Genomic DNA, 23,304 nt, shown 5'->3' with positions numbered 1-23,304 from the left:
TTTGTATGTTCAGTCAGTTTCCAAATTTCTCTCACTTGCCTTTCGACAATAACTATTCTTTTTTTTTTTAACTAAAATCAAGTTGCGCAACTTCTGGAACCAATTAATTTTGTAAGTAGAGGTACCACTGTGTTTTCTCTCATAGTATATTGGATAACTTTATTCATCCCGTATTTGGGAAATTTCCTTGTCACAGTAGCAAGAGGGTGAGGATGCAGAAATAGGAAAGGCATTTTAGACATAAATATATAGGTAATAAGTAGGTTAATAAATAAATACATGAATACATATATAAATAACCTATATGCACCGAATAGTAGAATTCGTCTTGCATGTAGTCATTCACAACTGGTGCACTTATACATAAGATCATAATACTACACTATGGTTAGTATGCATTTCTTTGTCTTCCTTAGCTTGCATGGCGGTTCATATTTTTTATTTTGTTGGGAAAACACGGTAACTACACATGGTGTCTGTTTGGGTCTGCACTTTATTGTCGAAGTCATGCATTTGATTTGCATCCAGAATGTGCATGATTATACGCTCCACGCTTCCCATCTTTGGCCCGAATTCGGCGCGCTCCCCACTCACATTCCTCGGCTTTTGTCACCCCTCCCCCTTGCGTTCGATATGATCACGTGTTGAGACATGGGCCAATCAAAGTGCGCCCGCTGTGGCAGCCCCGCCTACCGGCGTCACTCTCCCATCCGCCGGGACGCCCCCACATTTCGTGCTCCGAACTCCGACTCGCCACTGTCTTCCACGGGGGGTTATTTTGATCCCCCCCGGTCTTTACTGCAACATTCCCCCCTCCGTTACTTTGACATCGAGGATGTTTGATGGAATATTGAGAGCCCACCCGCCGCCCGCCTACCGACCAGGACTTGCCGGTATAGTTGCGAAGCAGAGAGGAGCAACTTTGGACCACTTGCCGAATCGCTCCTGACCAAGCTAACCGAGCTAGCCCGTTAGCTGCGCGCGCGCGTGTGTGTGGAATGCAGTGGAATTTACTTGGAAAGGTCCCCCACAGAGAGGAGCAAGCCCCCCACGCCAATCCGAGTTATGGCCGGACCCTGCGACACTAAACTTGGACTTTGAGAGTTGTTCTCGTCGATCGGCGGTCTCATCTTTATTCCCGAAGCAGGTGCACCTCCTTCCCCACGACACCTGTGGCGAAGCCTCAGCGGTGCTAGCTAGCTTTAGCATTAGCATCAAACACAAGTGGGTCTCGTTTTTTTTTTTACGTTCCTTAATTGACATTTAGCATATTTAGCTTCGGGATTGGATATTGCTACATTCGAAGGCATAACTTTAACTCGACTTGGGGTAGTTTGTGAGAGTTAAAGAAGTTACTCGTAGCCGGGTGTCGATTGAGTGGCGTGTCGTCGGATTAAGTTACAGCTCCGTGTGGGACTTTGGTCGGTGTCAAAAAGCTCAGGCTCAGGGGGAATTCCCCTCCTTTTCACCAAGTTAAATCAACAACATGCGGAGCTCCACCACGAGTCCCATTTTGCTTTTCTAGTCGAGCCTCTTGCGCCCCCGCACCCTATGGTGCCATTACGGCCACCGAGAAATGGATGTCTCGCAGGCCGCTTTCCCAAACGGTGAAGGGCGGCCGGGCGGTGGCGATGGCGGTGGTGGTGTTGTTGGAGCAGGGAGCCGGGAACCTGCCTGGACAGATTCCCCCACGCACCCGTGGGCTCACTCGGCGCCCCTGTGCCCGACCCGGTCCCTGTGGACGGCGGCGTACGACTACGAGGCCAGCGGTGAGGACGAGCTCAGTCTGCGCCGCGGCGACGTGGTGGAGGTCCTGTCCAAGGACGCAGCCATCTCCGGCGACGAAGGCTGGTGGACCGGCAAGATCAACCACCGGGTGGGCATCTTCCCCTCCAACTATGTCACCTACCAACCGGCCATTTACCGTCTGCCCGCGGCCAGCGCTCGGGAGCGGGTTCCGGCTCCCCCCGTCCAGATCCCCTTCGCCGAGCTGGTGCTGGAGGAGATCATCGGGGTGGGGGGCTTCGGGAAAGTCTACCGCGGCACGTGGAAGGACCAGGAGGTGGCCGTGAAGGCGGCCAGGCAGGACCCCGACGAGGACATTACCGCCACGGCGGCCAGCGTCAAGCAGGAGGCCAAGCTCTTCTCCATGCTGCAGCACCCCAACATCATCAAGCTGGAAGGCGTGTGCTTGGACGAGCCCAACCTGTGCTTGGTCATGGAGTACGCCCGGGGGGGCACGCTGAACCGGGCCCTGACCGGCAGGCGAATCCCGCCGCACATCCTGGTCAACTGGGCCGTGCAGATTGCACGCGGGATGCACTATCTTCACGAGGAGGCCGTGGTCATCCACCGAGATCTCAAGTCCAGCAACGGTAAGAGACAACCTTCCTACATTGTCAACAACAGTCGATCGACCCCGGAAAAGTCTCAAAATTCAGGGAACGTATCAAGTTTGGAACTTGACCTTATAGAAAGGTCCCAAAAATGGAGACTGGGACTGGGAGTACTTTATATGGATCCATCGTAATCCTGAACGCAACTTCATGGGTGTCTTGAGATACCAGTTGCCCAATTTTCAAGTTTTTCCTGTCTATTTTATTAATGTTTTTTTAATTTTTGCCTCGCAAGCAAGCCAAAACCTGACGAGTTTCAACTCCAACGTTACTTGAAGAAAATGGCGAAAATTGAGCAACTGGACTACAGTAGTACATATAAAAGTATATATTTTGTAGTAGAATAGTAGAATACCATCTTCTTTATTCCTATCCAGTCCCACAAATTCTCCTAAAAGTCTATCTATGGATGTCAAATGATATCATCACATATGCTTGAACATTGACTTGACAAATAACTCATTTTAAAACCCAAAGTCAGGCAAAAATTCATTTCAACCTGATGCTTGTATAAAATGTTGCTTTTCTCCATTTAGGGCATTAGTTGAGCTGTACTTTCAATCTGTGTATGCGTGTGTGTGTTTGTTTGTGCGCCCTCGAGAGGATGTGAAATGAAGTAAGTTTGCACAGCTGGGTTGCTCCCCCTTTCCCGTCCCTTAGCACACACACTATGTCAAGCACACCTTAGCTAGACCCCCCGGCCAGGCCCCCCCACTCGCCATTCTAAAATGTTGTTCAAATACAGGCAGTGATTAGACAAATGTAAACACGTGCATGTTCCTGCCATATGAGCAAAGCCAGGAAGTAGTTGGAGTAGTTTTAATTGGCTCGGGGCAAATGATGAAAATAGCTTTAATTATGTTATGTACAGTAATCCCTCGAATATCGTGGTTAATGTAGACCAAACATGGCCGGGAGAATTGAAAAATCGCAAAGAAGGGTCACCCCTATTGTATCTACCTTTTTTTTTTTCAGTGCGGAGTCTTAGTAGAAAGAGTGGCTTCCGTTTACGAGTTTGTGTGGATTTTCACATTATTATGAACTTAAAAAAATAATACTTTAGTTTAATAGAGTTTTTTCACGTTTTATGCAGGATACGTTTTTTTTAATGATCGAATCGGCTGCATTGTCTTGCGTTATGGCGTTTCGTCTTTGTCACCTTGCAGTTTCGTGCATGTCAAGTCTAATTTGTGCGCATATAAGCCGTACCCTCCATTCAGTCATCTTTTTTTTTTCAGCGACAAATACGACATATATGCGAGAAAATGCGGTAGATCCTCGGGTTAAAATGAATTCCAGATAAGTTTAATTCACATTGGCCAAATAAATGTACAAAAGTATTTAGCATCAGTGAAATGAATAATCAGGTTCGCAATTATATTTCACCTTTTTAACCAAGATGCTTTTTCTCCCTTGCCATAATAAGAAGCCAGGTGGGGAGAAAAGACTTAAACGGCCGCGACTAATCGAGTGTTTGGCGAATATAAACAAACCCCTCTCCGTCCCGGCCCCCCTTGAGTGGACGCGGATCTGCTAACGCGCAAGTTAATGAGTTTATCCTGCCACTTCACCGCGAACTTCAGCAAGGCGGCCGGCCGGCCCTGAAAAACTAACAGCTTTTCATGCATTGTAGTTTAAATTCAAGTGAACACAGCCCGATTTTTACAAAATCCAATTGCAAATGGCTTCATTAGTCTCGGAATCTGCTGCCTTTTCCCACCATAAACCAAGCATTGGCGGTTAGTGCGTCGACCTCACGTTCCTGTTATCAAGGGTTCGATCCCATATGGCATGCTTGCCCCAGACTTGCGTGGGTTTTCTCCAGGTACTCCAGTTTCTCACATGTAGGCTAGGCTAGCTTAGCGGGTTGAACATTCTAAATTGCCTGATCCTTGTTATAAGCGATTGGTTTTCTGTTGGAAAATGAACGTAGGATTAATTTAACGGGGACTACTTTGGCGAATGGATTTTGCGACGGTGCTGACGAGTATCGGAAGCAGAAGAGGAACCCCAGGAACGCCCCACCCGCCCCGTCACTCGATGGACTCCCAGTCCGTCCATCTGCACGCCGGACAAACTATCGCTATTTGATCAATGATTAGCCTGTAAAGTAATATGTTGAAAGTCAGCGAGATTTGTCCAATCTCCTTTTGTGTTTTTCCAGCTAATCTGTAAAATCCCGGCCCGCGGGGAGGAATGTTGCTAATGAGGGATAAAAGCTTAACATACGTCTGCACAATGGACTGGTCAAGCAGCGGTTGCTAGGCTACTGCGGCCCGAAGAATGGCGAGGACTCGGAGGTTCCCAAAGCCCTCGTTTTGTTTTGTTCCGTTCATATTTAATCTCCCAGAGAGCAGCCGTACTCTTTTATTGCCACCAACTAGAGGGGGTTAGTTAGCCTGCCTGCCTCCTTATTGGCTTACTTGCCATTCCTCCCCTCCCCTTTTTATTATTTCCCTCCGTCTGCTTTTTGGCCCAGGTTCCGTTTCAAGGACTTTCAAAGTTTCTTTGGAATCTGCAATGTTCCCAACGCGACCTTAAGAGTCAGCTCACTTATGTGCCAACAAGCCATCGTTATGAAGTAGGTCTTGTCTTCAAAAGGCATCATTTGACGACGTTCTTCTAGAAACTGAGCATGTACCGTCACCCCCCGTAATACCAAGTTTATCCTTAGGTATTTCCAAATTCACCTTTCAATAAAAGGCATCTGAAGTCACATCTTTTAATTCTTGCAAGAAGAGAATACATCCACCCGCGTGTCCGGTCAAGATCATTCTAATAACTCACAAATAATCCACAGTTCTTGTTGTGAGCCATCCTGAGAAGCCGATGCTTCCCAAAGCAATCCACCGTTCGATGTGAACCATCTTGATGCGAACCACAGTCATTACTTTTGCAAGAGATGTATTAAAATGCCCTTTGTATTAACGTCAATAACTCTTCGTTGCAAGCACATATATAATATAGATACACATTAATAATAATGATAAACCTAACACTTAGTGAGTGATGTTATATTTCAACGTATAGCCTCACGACGTTTTTGTAAGACCGCTTGTTGGCAGTCATGCACAAATTAGACTTGACATGCATGAAACTGGTGACAAAGACGAAACGCCATAACGCATGACAATGCGGCCAATACGGTTATTTATTTGAAAATAGAGAAAAGATTAAATGCTTAACAAAATGTATTTTTACGTCTATAATAGAAAATTAAGAAAAAAAACATCTTGCATAAAACGTGAAAAAAAACTCCCTTGTTTTCTTACTGCAGAACAGAAAATAACCAACAAATAGTAAATATTATTTTGCCAAAATTTACTGGTGAAAGAGTATAGCATGTCTTGTGCGCATATAAGCCGTACCTTTTGATTCAGTCATTTTTTTTTGTTACAAATACGGCCTATATGGTAACACATTTGTGCTCCCTATTAAAACCATGAATATGGAGGTGAAAATTGCAAATCAGGGGGCTTCTTTGTATAATTCAACGATTTTAAGGGTACGGCTTATACGCGGAGGCGGCTAATATGCGAGAATATCCGGTAGATGTTTATTGTTTTCCTTCCGATCGTATTTTTGCTCAAGATTAGACTGGCCAGATCCGATCCGAGATATATCTGCAGTCAAAATGTGTTGACTCAGGTGCAACATGACGCGCAGGGTGAGTTTTTTGTTTTGCTCTGACTCCGTTTGTATTCCGACTTAAGCCACGCTTGCATGCTTATCACTCGACAACTAGGAGTGCCGGTATGTGTACCGGCATATTCTAATTACAAATGAAAGACTGAAACTTGGGCCTGAGCCGAGAAATTTAACTTATGTTTACTTGGGAGTTTCACATCTTGATTTGTTTGAGTCTTTCCTCGTGTTTGCTTGATGGGGTTTGGTTCCACCGAAAACTTCTGTGATTTGGTTTGTAGTCTGCAACGCATGACTGGGCAGGAAATGATAGGATATCTTAGTTGGATAATCACACGTGGGAGCCGTTGACTTTCACTTGAAACAAAAGTGACTTCTCGCATCGAATGTTCACGTTTGTTCAGTACATGTATGAGGAACTAAAGTTAGCCCAGGGGGAGGCTCGTTGTAAATTGTAATGCTTGTAAGACAACTTTCAGATAAAATATATTGCCTGTTTAGCCTTTCATCATCACTTTTCAAGCGTGATATTTTGAATATTTTTAACGGCCAATTTGCCTTTTGTAATCCGCAAAAGTTATTGGAGATTTTGCACGGTGGGAAATTGGTGTTAAAACACGAATCTGAAAAGAAGATAATGAAATTTTACTACAGTATGGTTTGCCATTATGGGCAATTGTTGATATCCTGATGTATTATCATATTGTCATTTTGTATTTTGATAATCTTGTGGCTTTATAATCTATGCAATTATGATAATAATATTAGTTTTAAAGTTTGCTTTGAGTGTGCTTATTTTTTGATTTTTTTTATCATTTAAGTTATCTATCTCTCTCTCTATCTCTCTCTCTCTATTTATCTCTCTCTCTATCTATCTATCTATCTCTATCTATCTATCTATCTATAAAACTAAAATTATTTAAAAAAAAATCAAGTTCATGTGAAAATCCATGCTAAAACTCACAAGCGGAAGCCATTCCCGTTTTTAGCTTGCTACTAGGACTCAGCACTGGGGAAAAAAGCAGTTTAAAAAATATATAGATATCTTTACAGTTCATAAAAATGTGAAAATCCACGCTGAAAGTCGTAAGCGGAAACCACTCTTGCTACTAGGACTCAGCACCGAAGGAAAAAATAAATAAATAAATAAATAAAGGTATTTATTATAGCCTTGACCTTACTTTGCAATTTTTCAATGATCGTGGCCATGTTTGGTCTACATTAACCGCCATATCCGAGGGATTACGGTAAATACCTGCGTACGTGCAGCGCGGACAAAGCCTCAGTGGGAAAGTTAGAGAAAGGCCTGCTAGGTGTTGAAGGGCAACTTTTCCCACAATTCCCCCGGTGACACAGTTACTGTCTGTCTTTTCTGGGACAAGAGAATAGATGGAGCAGAGAGGAGGGAGGAGTGGTTGGAGTGGAGGAGGGAGGAGAGGAGATGCTTTCACTCTGTCTTTTACGACCTCTCCCTGACTGCACCTATTGTTATGGTGCAGGCTGAAAAGGAAAAGGGCCTACAGCTGACATGGGCTGCCCTCGCTAACCACCAATCGTCACCCCCGCCGGGCCAACGTGGATACCGTCGTACCCCAAAGGTACCGGCCTGGCGTCGGCGAGGCTATAATTAGCTCGGTGGCTTGGCCTTTTGAAACGGCAGCGATGAGGTATGGGGTCCAGGACGGACCGAGCGCAAACAGGCATGATAAACGGGTTTATGCGGACCACCCCGGTCCTGATCCCTTTCCCACCGGCCGGCGTACCCGGTCGGGGAATGTTCGCCGGCCTGGTTTCTGCTTACCACAGGAAGCCCCGGCGCTCTCAAGCTTAAGTGTGTTGGCACAGCTAGCAAAATAGCGCCACGTTAAGTTAGCAAGCGGCGGTCTGAGTTTTGACAGGGCCCCCCCCCCCAACCCCCGTGTTACGTCAGTGCTCATGTTATGCCGCTAAGAACACAAGAAGCCTTGCGTCCTGTTTTAAAAAGAGTGGACATCGGGCATGTTCGGACAACCAATCCGACGCCTCGACTTTACTTTGAGTGTTCTGACGGGCAGCCTTCTTGAAATGCACCGTTTTATCGTCAAACCCATTCGTATTTGCCCAATTCTGCCCACTTTTACTGGGTAGTTTTTTTCAATTTCCAGCAACACTCCCAGTTCACCGACAATTATGCGAACAAGATATTTTTCTTTAAGTTGGTCGTCGCCTTTCACACAAAAAGGCTGTTTTTTATTTTTTGACAGTTTTTTAGCCCCAAAAGTACCCTATTTTCTTCCTTTTTAGCTTGAGGGGGTGACGAAGCAATGGAGTAGAAGCGTGGGAGCCACTTTGAATGCAGCACCCCTTGCTTGTGATCTTTCTTACCATGAAAGTGTGCTCTACCTGAAGATCCCATGTTGGAAGGGGGATTTAAATGGGGGGGTTGGTCAGAGGGTGGGGTCCACCTTGGGGGCACAGCCATCTCCAGTTGCACTCAGCATTGTATGGTATTATATTTTCTTTTTTAAACAGAGTATCAAACTAAAGACTAGTTTGAACTAGCCGTATAAGACAACTTTAACCGTATTTTCTCCCATATACGCTGTATTTGTCGCTAAAAAAACTGATGACGGCTTATATGCGCACAAATTTGACTTGACATGCATGAAATTGCAAAAGACGAAACGCCATAACGCAAGACAATGATACGGTCATTTATTTCAAAATAGAGAAAGGATAAAACGCCCCCCAAAAAATATATTTTCACATCTATGAATGAAATTCACGAAAAAAAACGTATCTTGTTCATGAAAATATGTTTTTTCTTTTCATAATACCGCAATAGTTTGACGGACATTTGTCATTCGGTTCCACTGGAATGGCCACTTTAACAATGTAAATAAAAGACATTTTTGTGCATTCTCAGCAGACGTCAAGTCTCTTGGGCAACTTGTATTTGCTCTACCACTCAGCTGAACTTTGCTCTGTTTTGTTTTCTTCTCGCTAAAATGTTTTACGGCCGCCGGCAAATGGGCTGCCGTGAGAGAATCTCAGGTGTTTGCTTTTCCCTCACTCGACATTTTTTATGTCCAGTTGCTCGGATACATAAAAATAATGTCCGGAACGACCTGGTGTTAGCGTGATGAAAAACGTTGGTCGCTTTAACACGACTCCAATTCATTCCAAATGTTTCTGCCGTCTCGGTCAATGTTTTGGAGGCTTTTTGGGGCATCTGAGGCCCACCGTGGTATTAATAGCAACTAGGCGACGTTGACACACTTTGCTCTGTGACTTGGCCAGTGGGGAGGGATACTTTGCACTACTTTTGGACTCTAGCCGGCTCATTATTTGTCTTCCGCAGAATTCGCTAAACCGCACAGATTTACTGTATTTTGGACTATAAATCGCAACAGCCAAAGAAAACACAGTGTAGATAAGTCACATTTTTTGTGCCATTTTTTTTTTAATATTAATTAGAAACTAAGAACACAGATTCTTAAAGAAACAACAGTAAACAGAGTACAACAGGCTAAATAGCTGTTAGCATAACAGGTCAGAACGAAAGAAAAAAAATAGACATAAATCTCACGAGTATTAGTTATCCAAACTCCAAACAAAAGAACAAAAGTGTGACTTATAGTCCAAAGCATTCGGTAATGTAGAAAAGTAAATTCTGTAGAATCCGCTATGTTGAATGAGAGGAAGTTCTGAGACCGAAGTAACACGGTAGGCCAAATCGGGTCATTTCGATCCCGTCCAATTGTCCAATAGGCCCCTCTCCCGGTATTGTGTAATCAAGCCACCGTAAGTCATTCTGAAGCTACACCAGCTGTCAAGTCGATGAGAACATTCAAAGAGGAATTAGGTGCCATGAAACCTGTTTGTAATGAAATTCCTTTTGTTTGAGGTGCAAGAAGAGGATCGCCATCGTGACCCCCCCGGGCAGGTCATGGTACCAATATCCTCATTATTCCTAACGCGAACAGCAAAATACTGCGTTGGGGTTGCCAATTTCTATCTTGAGGACTTGTAATCAATACATTTCAATGTTTTTGGATCAAATATGACGTACCGACCGTAGTTTTCAGTTACGTTTTCCCCCTTCCACTTAAACTGCAGCTTTTAGAACGAAGCAGCTTTTTTTAAAGGACTTTTGGGGTCAAACAAGCTTCACATTTTCGCGCTAATTTTTGGGGGGGCTTGCAACAAATGTAAAAGTAACTCATTATCCGTAAAACTTGCATTAGATTTCGAGCATAAACAATACTAAAACTATAAAGGACAGATATTGGATAGAGCGGAAGACCAAGTCAAATCTTGGACCGCTACGGGAAAGCGGCTTCCCTCAAGACTCAATGGGACACGGTATCTTTGGCGTAGCTTTTAGTCTGTCTGCACTTCTCACGCGAGGCCGGGTATCCAGTTCCCAGGGTTCCCTCCAACTTTAATGTGTTTTAACATTTTTGGGGGGGGGGGCTCGGGTAAGGCGCATTGTGGTGCTGTCAGGTTTTTGCTTTGACTCTTACAAATGACCTGCAAAACGCTCTTGGCCACATTGAATATCAACTAACATTTCCTCACCCACAATACATTTGCAGTACTTACCTTTCAGCAGGACACTTTTTGTTATCACCGTGCTGGATATATTGGATCAAATATAGGAATTTGTTTGATGTCATTTGACGACGTCTTTGCAGTAGGGATGTCCCTCCCAATATTTTTGCCAAATTGGATACCTGTCATTTGTCTTAAGGGAAAAAATAGAGCATCCAAATGTCTTTTTTTCCAGTTTGAACAAAACTATCCAACAGTTTCAGATTTTTTTTTTTGCACTTCTGGTTCTCTGAAATGTATCTGATTGGGCCTGATTTCCCATCACGTGATCGGATCTGGGACATCTAGTTTACAGCATTTTTGTTTAGGTCAATTTTCTCGTAGCAACTCCATCACATTTTTGTTTATCCACCGCAAAAACACTACTGCCCCCGTAGTTCTGTACAAAACTGACTTCACTCAGACTAGCATCCAGGGTGCCAGAGGTGGTAGAGTAACATGAAACATTATCCAATTGAAATTGTAGCAACAAAGCTATTTTAAATGGCAGAGGGTACATGTTGAGATTTTGTTGAGTAGACTGAGATATTGTAAGAAATATTTTTTTTTGTAACTTTTTATGGCTCATCCTGGTGATTGGTCCCCTGAAAGCCAGATTTTTAAATTTATTTTAGCTCTCCTCTCTCGGCCACGGCAGATTTTCTCACCAATCTCCCCTCTGTGTCTTTGTCTCCAGTTCTATTACTGGAAACCATCGAGAACGACGACATCGGAAGGAAGACGTTGAAGATCACGGACTTCGGCCTGGCCCGCGAGTGGCACAAGACCACCAAAATGTCCGCGGCGGGTACCTACTCCTGGATGGCCCCCGAAGTCATCAAGTCGTCTACGTTTTCTAAAGGCAGCGATGTCTGGAGGTAAGACGTCCGGGCGTCACGATGCCTGGTTGTCGATGGCCAATGCTTTGACGCCGTTGTCCGTTTGCCCAGTTACGGCGTCTTGCTGTGGGAGCTGTTGACCGGGGAGGTGCCTTACAGGGGGATTGATGGCCTGGCCGTCGCCTACGGCGTGGCCGTCAATAAATTAACCTTACCAATTCCCTCCACCTGCCCTGAACCCTTTGCCAGGCTTATGGAAGGTAGGTTTTTGTGAAAATTGAGGCGTCTCCGGTCACCGGTCAATGAAAATATGCCACATACGTGTTTTCCCCAGAGTGTTGGGACCAAGACCCCCACGTTCGGCCCTCCTTCTCCTGCATCCTGGAACAACTGTCGGCCATCGAGGAGGCGGTGATGGCCACCATGCCGCAGGAGTCCTTCCATATCATGCAGGACGACTGGCGCGTGGAGATTCAGGAAATGTTCGACGAGCTCAGGACCAAAGAAAAGGTAAAGTGGAGACGACTGTCACGTCACGGTCACGCCGTTGTCACGTTGGCTCTGTGATGGCCTTGCTGCTTTCTTTTAAGAACGCAATCTTGACTTTATGATAAACACTTGTTAGCTAACTTCAATGAAAACAATAAACATCTCAACTGTGATGGCTACCACATAACAATCATGTTTGGCAATGGACCAAAAGACCACGACCAATCGACCGCACACGATGTCAAGACTGTCGATAGCCTAGCCTAAAGACGGGATAGACCCGGGACGTTTCTATGGACAATTCAAAGTGTTAGACTCTCTTCGTCTGCATGTTTTTAAGAGGAATCCAAAATACCGGCGGATATTCAAACTGCGCAGAAAGGCCTGGCTTGAATGTTGAAAATGTGAGGTGGACTTGGTAGCCGGTCGGTCGCCGTGCCACCAACAACATTTCATTTTGAATTCTACTGTCATTGCGTGATCGACTCTGAGTGACACGTTCCCATATCGCTCAGCGTGATTAAGCGAATTAGCCGCCGCATCAGCACATTTCCCGTAAGCGTCCAGCGAGTAATCTGCTCTTCAGTCGGTGGGTGGGTGGGTTTGGGTGGTAATGGCTTCAGGGTCGGACGGCCGGCTTCGCTAAGCTGCTTTCTGCCAATGGTCTACTGAGTATTATGGTCATTACGCGCATGGCCTAATTCAAGGGAAAATAGATGAAAAGAAGAAAGTGTCATTCAGTGAAGGACAACACAAGACCCCAAATCGAGAACAAAGAAGTATACTTATTGACCTGCATATTGATTGTGTCCGTTTTGCGTTGCGTTTCCAGGAGCTGCGTTCCCGCGAAGAGGAGCTGACGAGGGCCGCCCTCCAGCAAAAGTCCCACGAGGAGCTGCTGAAGCGCCGCGAGCAGCAGCTGGCCGAGCGGGAGATCAACGTGCTGGAACGGGAGCTCAACATCCTCATCTTTCAGCTCAACAAGGACAAGCCCAACGTCAAGAAGCGCAAGGGCAAATTCAAGAGATCCCGCCTCAAGCTGAAGGATGGCAACCGAATCAGCTTGCCCTCGGGTTTGTGCACGGGCGCCTTGGGGTCACCAAAGTATGTAGGCCGGACGTTATGGCAGCGACCAGATGGAAACGTTTGAGCGGTGCCATCGCGATCAAAGTGTAGAGCGAAGCTGCCAACTTCTACAAAATTTCAGGAGTTTACTCCGGAAAGGAAGGCAAACTCTGGGACTCCTGACAACCTCCGTAAACTCTGGAAATCCCAAAAATGGTCTCCTTTTTTTTTTTTTTAGCAACCATTTCGGAAAAGTGCCAAATTTCCAATTTAAATGCTTCGAAATTCCCACCATCGCTACGGCTTCCGCCATCTTACTTCCGCATTTAATTCAACTGCACTGTAAAACGGAGTGAATCATCCAAACATAATAATAACAGTTTGATTTAAATTGTCCGTTATTATTATTATTTTTTATATCGAATCTGCGTGAAACATAAAACTCCTGAAATCGGGTCGACGCAGGTGGGCAGCTTTGTGATTTTTTTTTTTTCAAAGGCCACCGCTGCTGTCAACTTCTTTTCTTTTCCCAACGGCAAATGTTGTTGATGTGTAAAGTGTCTGTTGTAAGCATCTCCCATCTCTCTCTGGCAGACTTCCAGCACAAAATCACAGTGCAGGCTTCACCCTCCATGGACAAGAGGCGGAGCCTTCACAGCACCAGCTCCTCCCCTCCCAGCAGTCCCACACTTATACCCCGCCTACGCGCTATTCAACGTGAGTTTTTATTATTATTATTATTATTTTTAGCCTTCCTTTCTTTCCCCGCCAACATCCGACCCGCACGTATTACACGGCCGCACGTCAAGGGAAACGCAAGAGGGGAACATTGGCGGTGACAAGGCGCATCGGAACAAAAGCGGGCAAAGCCACTAGTTTGAACTGTTTGCTAATGTTGTTAGTCACGCACCAACGGCCCTGCAACAACTGGAACAAATTCCGCTTGACTGCGCGGTCGTGGGCTTCGACGTGCACGCGCACGGCCAGCTCAGATTAGCCGCCGCCAAATATGGATCACCGTTCGCCAAATGGCAGGAAGACAAACCGCGCGCTGGTCTTTTGAGGCGAATAGTTTGGGTTAGGTAGGCGACGTTGCCGACGCCCTAACCGTGATTTCTTTATCTTAACTGGCACGTTGCTTGTTTACCAGCAAGACGTGGATTTCAGTGGTAATGATGCCCCAAAAAATATTATTTACATATACAGACGCTCCCCTACTTACGAACGAGTTAGGTTCCGAGCGATTGTTCATAAGTTGAATTAGTTTGTAAGTTGCTCAGTGCTATATTTTGTATTATAATTTATATTTAAGGCCTATATAAGTATATTGAAGGTTTATATAAGTGCATTTGTATGTTTAAGGCTTGTATAAGTAACACGCATTGGTTTGTACTGAAAAAAACATTTAATGAAATGGAGAGAATACATACAGTACTGTATACATACATTAGAGAGAGAGAGAGAGAGAGATTTACTAGAAACTGGCCGAAAGAAGCTATAATGACGATTGCAGTTTTCTTCTTTTCATCATAAATTATGCAGTAGCACTGTATGGCATCATTCAATTGATTTGCAAACTTTGTGCAACGTTCCATATTTGGGTCCTGCGGCTCGATCTTTGTTTATAAATGGTACTGACGGTCGAACGATTCAAGTTGTATTCCCGTGCAACGCGCATCAAGCTTCGTTATTATTGCCACTCATTTCAAATGAAATGGCTTGCCTCTTCCTTGCACCTCCCTCAATAGAAGCCTTTCGCTTTTCACCAACCATATTCAATAATGGATGCACGAGATATTTAATGATACAAATGAAAAAGGTTCTTTGCGCACTGGAGATACGTTCACGCACTTCCGCATTGCAACGAAGTGGGCAGAAGAAGGTAGATGCTGGGTGAGCTGAGCTCTCAGAGCGCCAGGCGTCGGTATTAGCGGCGGAAAGAAGTACTACTCGGAAAAGGGCGCGCAATACAAAATCGAACTTACGAACATTTTTCGACATAAACGCAATTTGCAGACATGTTCGTATGTACCGTTGTTCGTAACTCGAATGTTCGTAAGTAGGGGAGCGTCTGTATATATTTTTCTTCCTGACCACCAACAGTTTGTTATGCTGTTTTTTCCAGCCTGTAGTTAGCTAAACATCTTTATTCTTCATTTTTTTTATTGTTACTTGAACCTTTAGTTTGATCTTGGTCTCCGATTCAAAAATGGCCGCCCTAATAATGAGAATTTTTTTTTCCTTTTCATCGTGTATTTTATGGCTGTTGCGACTTAAGTTCAGGTGTGACTTTTAGTCTGAAAAATACGGTTATAAGATAAGGAGGGGACAAGCTTATGGGGGATACCAATGTGGGCCAGCAAATAACGATCTACTTGTGCTTTGTTCTTCTTTTAGAACCTTAGTTTGCCGTTTCACCATGGTTTGCGTTTGTTGTTTGTGTGCGTCCAGTCACGCAGGATGAGAGCAACCGCACGTGGGGCCGTAGCCCCCCCTTAAGGCCGGAAGAATTTGATGACGTGAGAAGGGGGATCAAGAAGAAGGGGAGAACCTGGGGTCCCAGTTCAGTGCAAAGTAAGGAGAGGCCCGCTGCCACGGAGAGGTACGTTTTGGGGATGTTTTTGGATGGCTCCTTTGGCTTTTCGGGGAATGTTTTGACCAGCGCGTGCTTTGTCTTTAGGGTGCGTCCACTCTCGGACGGCAGCAACCCGTCGTGGTCCACCGGTCTGGCCAAGTCGCCGAAGCCTGTCCCCGTCCCGCTCGCCTCCCTCTTTGCCGAACAAGGTGGGCGTCGTTCCGATCTGCCAATCCGCTCTCGGAATTTGGAGCGTCATTCGCTTGATCTCCACCAGAGTTTTCAAACGATGGACTATTTCAGGGGTAGGGAACCTATGGCTCGGGAGCCATATCTGGCCCTTCTGATGGGTGCATGTGGCTCTTCGCTAACCTGTGAGGTAAAATAATATGTTTTTAAACCGCTGGTGACAGAGCCGAGTGCCGAATGCACCAATAGGAGCGTCACGTCGGCACTATGGCGCTGACAGTACCTCTAACTTTAATCATCTTTTTTTTTTTTAATTATATTTTTATTAGACTTTTCTGCATGCATATTTTCATTGGTTAGCAACTGCGCAATGGTCCTCTCAAAATAATTCATTTAGTACTTTAAAAGTGATAAAATGACCCCAAAAAGTCTCATTTTCACATTTTTACACTAAAATTCTTAGTATGGCTCTCAAAGAAATAAAATTTGAAAATAGGAATTGTTTATGGCTCTCTGTGTCAAAAAGGTTCCCGACCCCTGGACTATTTGCTAGCTTCTTCTTCTTCTTCTTCATTTTCAATGATCGCTGCCTTCCAGGAGAGGGCGCCCGAGACGAATCCTTGGCTCCAGAGTCTCCCGACAGCAGCTCCAAACCAAAGCAGCTCAAATTCCCCAACCAGGTCTACCTGGATCTACCTCTCTGGCGGGACGAGCAGCAGGGCGTGGGCGCCGAGGTTCCGGCAGGGCCGGCGGCGCCCGTGCCGGCGACCCCGGCCGACAGCCCGGAAGACGCCGCCGCCACCACGTCCACCTCTTCGGCCTCCACCACCCCGCAACTCACGCCCACCAACAGCCTGAAGAGGGCGTCGCCCCGCCGCAAGATGGATTCGGTGCTGTACGGCTGCGGCTGGCTGCTAGCCTCCGTGGCGCTGGGCTACGACGTCCGCGACGCGCTCAAGAACGCCCAGGACGAGGGCGAGCCGCCGCGGGAGGAGAAGAAGAAGAAGGAGGGCCTGTTCCAGCGCGCCACCCGCTTCCGCCGCAGCACCTCCCCGCCGCCCAACGGCGGGCGGTCTCGGAAGGACGAGGCGTCGCCGGGCCGCGTCTCCGCCCCGCACGCCAACCTGGTCTCCATGTCGGCCATCGCCGAATGCAAGTCCACAAAGTGCCTGCTCCAGTCGGAGGCGGAGGTGGCTCGCAGCGGCCCCGCCCAGCCCGACCCACCACCCGTCGCCCATCCCGTCGAGACCCCTCGGCCGGTGGACAAAAAGCCCAGCACGCCGCCGCCAACCCAAAGTCAACCACCGGAGGTCGCCAACCATCACATGGGGGCACGCCTCCGCAGAAAAAAGTACACCAACCACAACGGTGAGTTGTTGTCTATTTTTCCAAAATCGAGCGAGTCAATTGTGTAATGTTCATTTATAAAATTGCATAAGGGCCTTGACAACATTATCAGGTTTTTTTTTAAATTTGTTTAAATCTATTTGGTTGGAGGTTGTGCCGTATCGTTCCACATTGCTGCTCCCTCCCCTACCTGGAGTCTCTTATTTTGAAACGGTTTTAGTGTGCACTTCCCTCTCAGATTCCTCACGTTGTTGCTTTCACGGTTGCCGGTCTGGAACTTAGCAACTGTCACAATAGGGTTTGGGTCTAGGTGGGTCCTACTTTTCTATTGGCTTGATTCCTGGATGGTGCCTCCTATTTGTTGAAGTTTGAGTTTTTGGGGGCTGGAGGTGGGTGGGGCCGTGCCCTTCTCCCCCGTCCTGGAATGTTATTTGGGCTGGCAGGTCACTCTCCCGGTTGCTACTTTACTACTATGGTACTTTTATTAACGCTAAAATCAAAATCAAATCAAATCAAAAGCCTTTATTGTCATCATACACAGCTGCGTATAACGAAATTGGGGGTGCTACTCCACAAAGTGCATTTTCCCGGTACAAGAACATAAATACCGTATTTTCACAACTATAAGGCGCGCATAAAAGTCAAAAATGTTCTCCAAAATAGACAGGGCGCCGTACAATCCAGTGCGCTTTATATATAGACCAATACTAAAAAAAATTATCACGATAAAATAAAATAAATCAGTTGATAGGACAACTACGGAAAATACGGTAAGTAATATAAAGAGTCATATCCTGTTAAGGTAAATTCTCAAATATTGCACAATCTAGAATATTGCACATTGTTATTGCACCCCCCGTTGCATGTTAATTGAAGTAAATATATCTCATATTGTACCATTTGGTCCAGTAAAGCTTATGAAGTTGCCTTTATTTTTCCACCCCCTTTTTATTGAGTGTATGGAGAGAGAAAAAACGTTTAAAGCATTTAATGCCATTGCTTTTGCTTTTACCGGTAGCCAACGGCCTTCCCAGCTTGCCGCCCCCCGCCACCCCCAAGAAGAGCAGCGCCAGAGAGACGCGTCCCGTCTCCTTCTGGGCCAAGCCGCACGCCCGAGGCCTGGTGGCCCACCTAGGCAAGAGCTACTCGCTGGGCCGCTACTCGGGCGAGAAGGCGGCGCAGGCCTGCTCGCTGCTGGACATGGACGCCGAGGGCCAGAACCGCGACTGCACCGTGCCGCTGTGCCGCATCCAGAGCTCGCCGGGCAGGCCCACCGTCTACGAGCTGGAGAAAGAGTTCCTCTCGTAGGGATCCCCGTCACGCCGTGGCACCTAGAACGGACTGAAGCAGGTACGCCTCCCGTCACACTTCCTGCCACTCGCCGCAAAACGTGCTTTTGGAAATTCGTCACCTGGCCTTGATAATGAAACCACCAAAATAAAGGTGCTATGAAGTAAATGCTGACCGCGTCCCCAAAAAATCAAAATGACTGCACTCGATGTCATTTTATGAATTTGGCACTCAAATCTGGGGGGCTTGGGTTCAAATCCAGGTCGGTCCACTTGTGTGTGGACTTTGTATGTTCTCCCCAGGCCTGCGTGGGTTTTCCCCGGGCACCCCGGTTTCCTCCCACATTCCAAAAACATGCATGGTAGGCTAATTGGATGCTAAATTGGCCCTAGGAATGAGTGATTGGTTGTTTGTCTCCTTGTGCCCTGCGATTGGCTGACCACCAATTCAGGGTGCCCCCCGCCTCTAGCCCGAAGTCTGCTGGGATAGGCTCCAGCACCCCCTGCAACCCTAATTGGGTTAAAGCGGGTCAGAAAATGAGATGAGAATTATTTTTAGCAATTCTGGTTATGACATCACAACCAGAATTGACCATCAAATCTAGCTTTCTAGTACATGTTGACAGAATGCAAGGCTAGCTATTGCGTGCTAGCAGACGCCAGCCTATCCTGGCTGGGACATCTTCTATTTTGAGTTATTATTTTTTTTTGTGGGCAGGGCCAAGGCCGCTAAAGGGGTAAAAAAAATAGATTAATTAGGATCTAATTTCATAATCCAATCTTTTCTGCCACTGTTTTGGTTTGGTCTCCAATATATAAACTGATATCAGTTTTTTCAATGACTGTCTATAATATTTCATAGCATCTTTAACCATATTTTGAAAATCTTTGGAGCATGGTGAATTTTTTAGGCGAGCCACAGGAAGTGTAACAATGGCCAACACAGTTCAGTTGTCACCGCAAATGACCAGAAAATATCCTGTCATGTTGCGTAACATCCCCAGACTTGAGTTATCATACCAACCCTCCGTTTTCATTCCAAAATTTGACACCACATTTCTGGCCACTTTGACTCCGAGTGACGTCGCTTGTCAGTGTTTTGAATATTTTTTTTGTTAGTTTTTTGTTTTCAAGTCATTGGCTCCCTTTGACAGCGATTAACGACCACTCTTTTTGGATTGGACGCCTGTCGCTGTCAATGCTACTGAAACGCAATCTCTGCATTCTTGTATTTATACAGTATCTATTTTTCTATGGGAAAAATTTGTATGCAATCGTCCTCGCTTAACAAATCCAAGCTTATTTAAGGGAATTAGCGTATAAGAGACTTCCTTTTATATATATATACCCACATGACATGCTGCTCCCAAGTGTCCCACCACCCAAACGCGACGGCCTTCACCTGCAGCGCCCCCCGCAGGCCCCCCAAAAAGGAAGCCCAGGCCGAAAAAGCCCCCCCTCGACGAAAGAATCGTAAGGAAAACTAGAGAGCCTTTTCAACGGATTAGCGCCATGACTTTTCCGACACGGTTCTGAACATTTCCTGAGCTGCTCCACTTTGGATTTTCCAAACCTCCCTTTTTACACTTTTGATTATTTACGTGGAATATTTGGACGGCAGAACGGATTCCTCAGGATCAGGATTTTTTTTCTTCAAAGAAACTTTTTCTATGACATCCTCCATCGGAATGGTGTAAATAAAACCTCTTTGACGGACGGATTAGCCAATGGGAATCCTCGGAACCACAATACTGTTTTACTGTAATTGGCTTTCCTCCAATAGAAGCTCGACCTCGACGCCTTAGCCCAAAAAAGTGGCCTTTTGAGGGTAGTTCCTCCTCCAATCAACGCCCACCAGCAAGAAGAAATCCTCCAAATGCATAGTGGCCACCTCAAACGTAAGCCGAGTTGGACCCACACGCTCTGTGGGACTCGAACCCGAGGGTTCAACCTGCCCGAAGCCAGCCAACATTCCCTCGTGAGTCTTTTATTTTTATTTTATTTTCTTCTCTTGTCGGAACTTCGGCCAAGTGGACCAAAATGAAGGCGACGAAGGAGCACGAAACGCCGCGAAAGGACTTTGTAGTGCTTTTTGCGCCCGACCAAAATGTGATTTGTGGTTGGCGTAGTGGAACGACTCCGAGTGACGCCTCCGATCGAATGACGAGCACTACGCAAAGTTCAACGCACTCGCAATCCACTGGGCCTTCAGTCTTTTTTTAATTGTTATTATTACAGTATTTCATTGCCTGATTGATCAAGAGTATCAACATTTTTCAATAAAGTTGAAATTAAGACTTTATTGAGAGTCCCCAATATGTAAAGCTAACTAACCCTCCTTTTCAAATCCGAATCTGTATTTTAGGACACTGAAATAACGGCACGACAAGAGCGAGTTTGACAGCCCCGCCCACCGGGGGTCGACACGGGCTGACGTTGGCGCCTTCACGGCGCGGCGATGCACTTTGCGGGTCCACGGGCGCTCTCGAATCCCAGCCTCGGCGAGACGCTCTGCGAGCGGAAGCAATATTTGATCTTGCGCTTGACTTTGCTCAGCAGAAGAGTCCCCGAGCAGCACGCCACTTTAAACACCTCCTGGAAACATATTCAAGCTAGTTCGGCCTATTTTTCTTTCTTTGGCGGTACATCGATCATTTTTATTTTTGAATAATGCATTGCGTTAATCCAGATTTTTCTGAAGGCCACACCCCCCTTTGTAAAAAAAAAAAAATCTTCGATTGTAGTAGCATTACTGAGGCATTTGATCCCAAACTGCCACCCTCCTCCCATCTACAGCGATTAAAAGAAAGCTCAGTGGCGCCCCCGCCAGGAAGACACTTGTCATCACACCTAGACATTTTTTTTGGGTGTGCAACCTTAATGTTTCAACCCATGAAACGTTTCTAGCGGCGCCATTGCCACTCTTCTCCCATCTACAGCGATTAAAAGAAAGCTCAGTGGCGCCCCTGCCAGGAAGACACTTGTCATCACACCTAGATATTTTTTTTGTTTTTTGGGGGGTGTGCAACCTTAATGTTTCAACCCATGAAACGTTTCTAGCAGCGCCACTGCCACTCTTCTCCCATCTACAGTGATTAAAAAGACAGCTCAGTGGCGCCCCCACCAGGAAGATATTGTCATCACAAATGGGCTTTTCTTTTTTTTTTTTTTTTATATACCTCTTGCCGGCCCTCTTGCTCCAGCAGGTAGATGTTGTAGACCAGGTGGGCGCGGAGGCGGCTGGCGTGCAACTTTCTAGCCAGGGTCGGGGGGGTCTCCACGATGACCAAGATGCCTCGCTCGCTAACGTTTAGCCTCAGTGGAGGGGCGCTGATTTTGGCTGAAGGAAGGAAGGGGGAAAAAGGCGCCTTTGTTAGCATTTGTTTGCCAACAAACGCACACAGTTTTCCTTACTGTCGAGCCTGGGGCTGAATCTGGGCGAGAGGACCCACTGGGAAGTCCAGGACGGCGGGGAGGAGGCTCGAAGTCTGGCGTAGTACCACTCCCGGGGGTCAGAGGTGACGGCGCTCAGGTCGCAGCTCGGCTCCCGGATGCCCTGGCACTGCGCCGCGTCCGACCACTCCGCCGTGCCGTAACTGGCGGACCGACGGGGAAAGACCGTTGTACATATCATTTGTTTAAGTATGGGGCTGTCAAACTCGGGTTTTCTTGGTGGGTCACTAGTGAGCCAGACCGGTTCTCTTTTGGGCCCCAAATTGTGAACTTTGTGGCCGCTGCATAGTCTCAAAAAAAAAAAAACGACCATGTATAGTAAGGCTTCTTTCCTTCTTAAAAAACGACATAGTATTGTAAGGCTTTTTTCTTTAAAAACGACATAGTATAGTAAGGCTTTTTTTCTTAACAAAACGACATAGTATAGTAAGACTTTTGTCTTAAAAAAACAACATTGTATAGTAAGGCTTTTTTTCTTTAAAAACGACAGTATAGTAAGGCTTTTTTTTCTTAAAAAAACGACATAGTATAGTAATGCTTTTTTTCTTAACAAAATGACATAGTATAGTAAGACTTTTTTTCTTAAAAAATCTTTTTTTATTTTAATTCTTAGTTAGTTCATAAAAAATGTGAAAATCCACGCTGAAACTCGTAAGCGGAAGCCACTTTTGATACTAAGACTCGCACAAAAAAAGATAGTTATAGCGATGATTCTACTTTGTGATTTTTCGATGATCGCGGCCATGTTTGGTCTACATTAACCACGATATTCGAGGGATTACTGTAATTCTTTTAACAGCGAGCAAAAATCGATTGGCTTCAATTTAAATTTCCTTCTTCTCTTACTAAATACCACCACATGCTCTGTGACCTGTGCTTCACCTAACCCTAACTTTTGAATTCAAGCCCACAGTGACCACTGCCGCTGAAAAGGGTAAGTACAACTTTCAAACAATATTAACATTCCCTTGTAAATGTTTAAAGTTAAAACCTTGGATAATGCCATACATCTTGCTGTGTGAAATGGGAAATTGCATTAATACAGCTAGCTATTGAAAAAAATATGATTATCTGTCGACGCAACGAGGATTTCGGGATGGAGACGTTATGTACATCGTGTTTTAGAGCCCAGTAAATCCTGTCCACGCTCAGCCTTGTTAGCCGCAAACCTCACATTTTCCACTGGACGTCGTAGCGAAGATCGGCATGGTCGGCGGGCGGCGTCCAGCGGAGGACGTCCTTGAAATCCACAGAGTCAAACTTGACGTCGGCGGGAGCGGCCGGCGACTCTGTGACGCGAAGAGGAATGAGCCCAATCGGAGTTTCGGACAGAAAGGAAACGTTTACCTGGCAGCGCCGAACCGGCCGACGGGTCCAGCATCAGCAACGACATCAGAGCTCCCGTTAGCAAGTACTCCATCTGGTCCACTGCGCAACTGGTGAGT

The 23,304-nt window shown here is 46.0% G+C and overlaps 2 protein-coding genes and 1 long non-coding RNA gene across 5 annotated transcripts in view; 2 read left to right on the top strand and 1 right to left on the bottom strand.

Annotated features, from left to right (window-relative positions):
* Window positions 1-488: 488 nt before the first annotated feature.
* On the top strand, window positions 489-22,182 carry map3k21 (mitogen-activated protein kinase kinase kinase 21). Of its 3 annotated transcripts, none has more exons than XM_077614012.1 (11): window positions 489-2,375; window positions 11,311-11,491; window positions 11,564-11,712; window positions 11,787-11,962; window positions 12,774-13,014; window positions 13,601-13,723; window positions 15,458-15,608; window positions 15,687-15,790; window positions 16,368-17,138; window positions 18,136-18,467; window positions 20,772-22,182. In XM_077614012.1, the coding sequence occupies exons 1-10, from the start codon at window positions 1,577-1,579 to the stop codon at window positions 18,423-18,425; spliced, it is 2,985 nt and encodes a 994-aa protein (XP_077470138.1). In that variant the 5' UTR covers window positions 489-1,576; the 3' UTR covers window positions 18,426-18,467; window positions 20,772-22,182. The 3 variants fall into 3 exon arrangements, with proteins under 3 accessions (XP_077470138.1, XP_077470137.1, XP_077470139.1); XM_077614013.1 differs by lacking the exon at window positions 20,772-22,182 and having other exon boundaries at window positions 1,631-1,876; window positions 1,942-2,375; window positions 18,136-19,530; XM_077614011.1 differs by lacking the exon at window positions 20,772-22,182 and having other exon boundaries at window positions 18,136-19,530.
* The window catches only part of il22ra2 (interleukin 22 receptor, alpha 2), a 2,706-nt gene continuing 6 nt past the window's right edge, over window positions 20,605-23,304 (bottom strand). Inside the window, exons 1-5 of the mRNA XM_077614014.1 lie at window positions 23,207-23,304; window positions 23,034-23,148; window positions 21,821-22,002; window positions 21,586-21,746; window positions 20,605-21,001 (exon numbers count right to left, since the gene is read on the bottom strand). The exon at window positions 23,207-23,304 is cut by the window's right edge and continues 6 nt beyond it. Coding sequence (XP_077470140.1) covers window positions 20,852-21,001; window positions 21,586-21,746; window positions 21,821-22,002; window positions 23,034-23,148; window positions 23,207-23,279 — 681 coding nt within the window. The 5' untranslated portion in view covers window positions 23,280-23,304 and the 3' untranslated portion in view covers window positions 20,605-20,851. The remainder of the gene's footprint in view (window positions 21,002-21,585; window positions 21,747-21,820; window positions 22,003-23,033; window positions 23,149-23,206) is intronic.
* Window positions 22,458-23,304, top strand: part of LOC144085051 (uncharacterized) — a 1,558-nt gene continuing 711 nt past the window's right edge. The window contains exon 1 of the long non-coding RNA XR_013303999.1: window positions 22,458-23,298. This is a non-coding gene — a long non-coding RNA (uncharacterized LOC144085051). The remainder of the gene's footprint in view (window positions 23,299-23,304) is intronic.

This window comes from Stigmatopora argus, chromosome 11 (assembly GCF_051989625.1).
Source record: "Stigmatopora argus isolate UIUO_Sarg chromosome 11, RoL_Sarg_1.0, whole genome shotgun sequence".
Lineage (NCBI taxonomy): Eukaryota > Metazoa > Chordata > Actinopteri > Syngnathiformes > Syngnathidae > Stigmatopora > Stigmatopora argus.
This window is presented reverse-complemented; position numbering and strand designations above follow the sequence as displayed.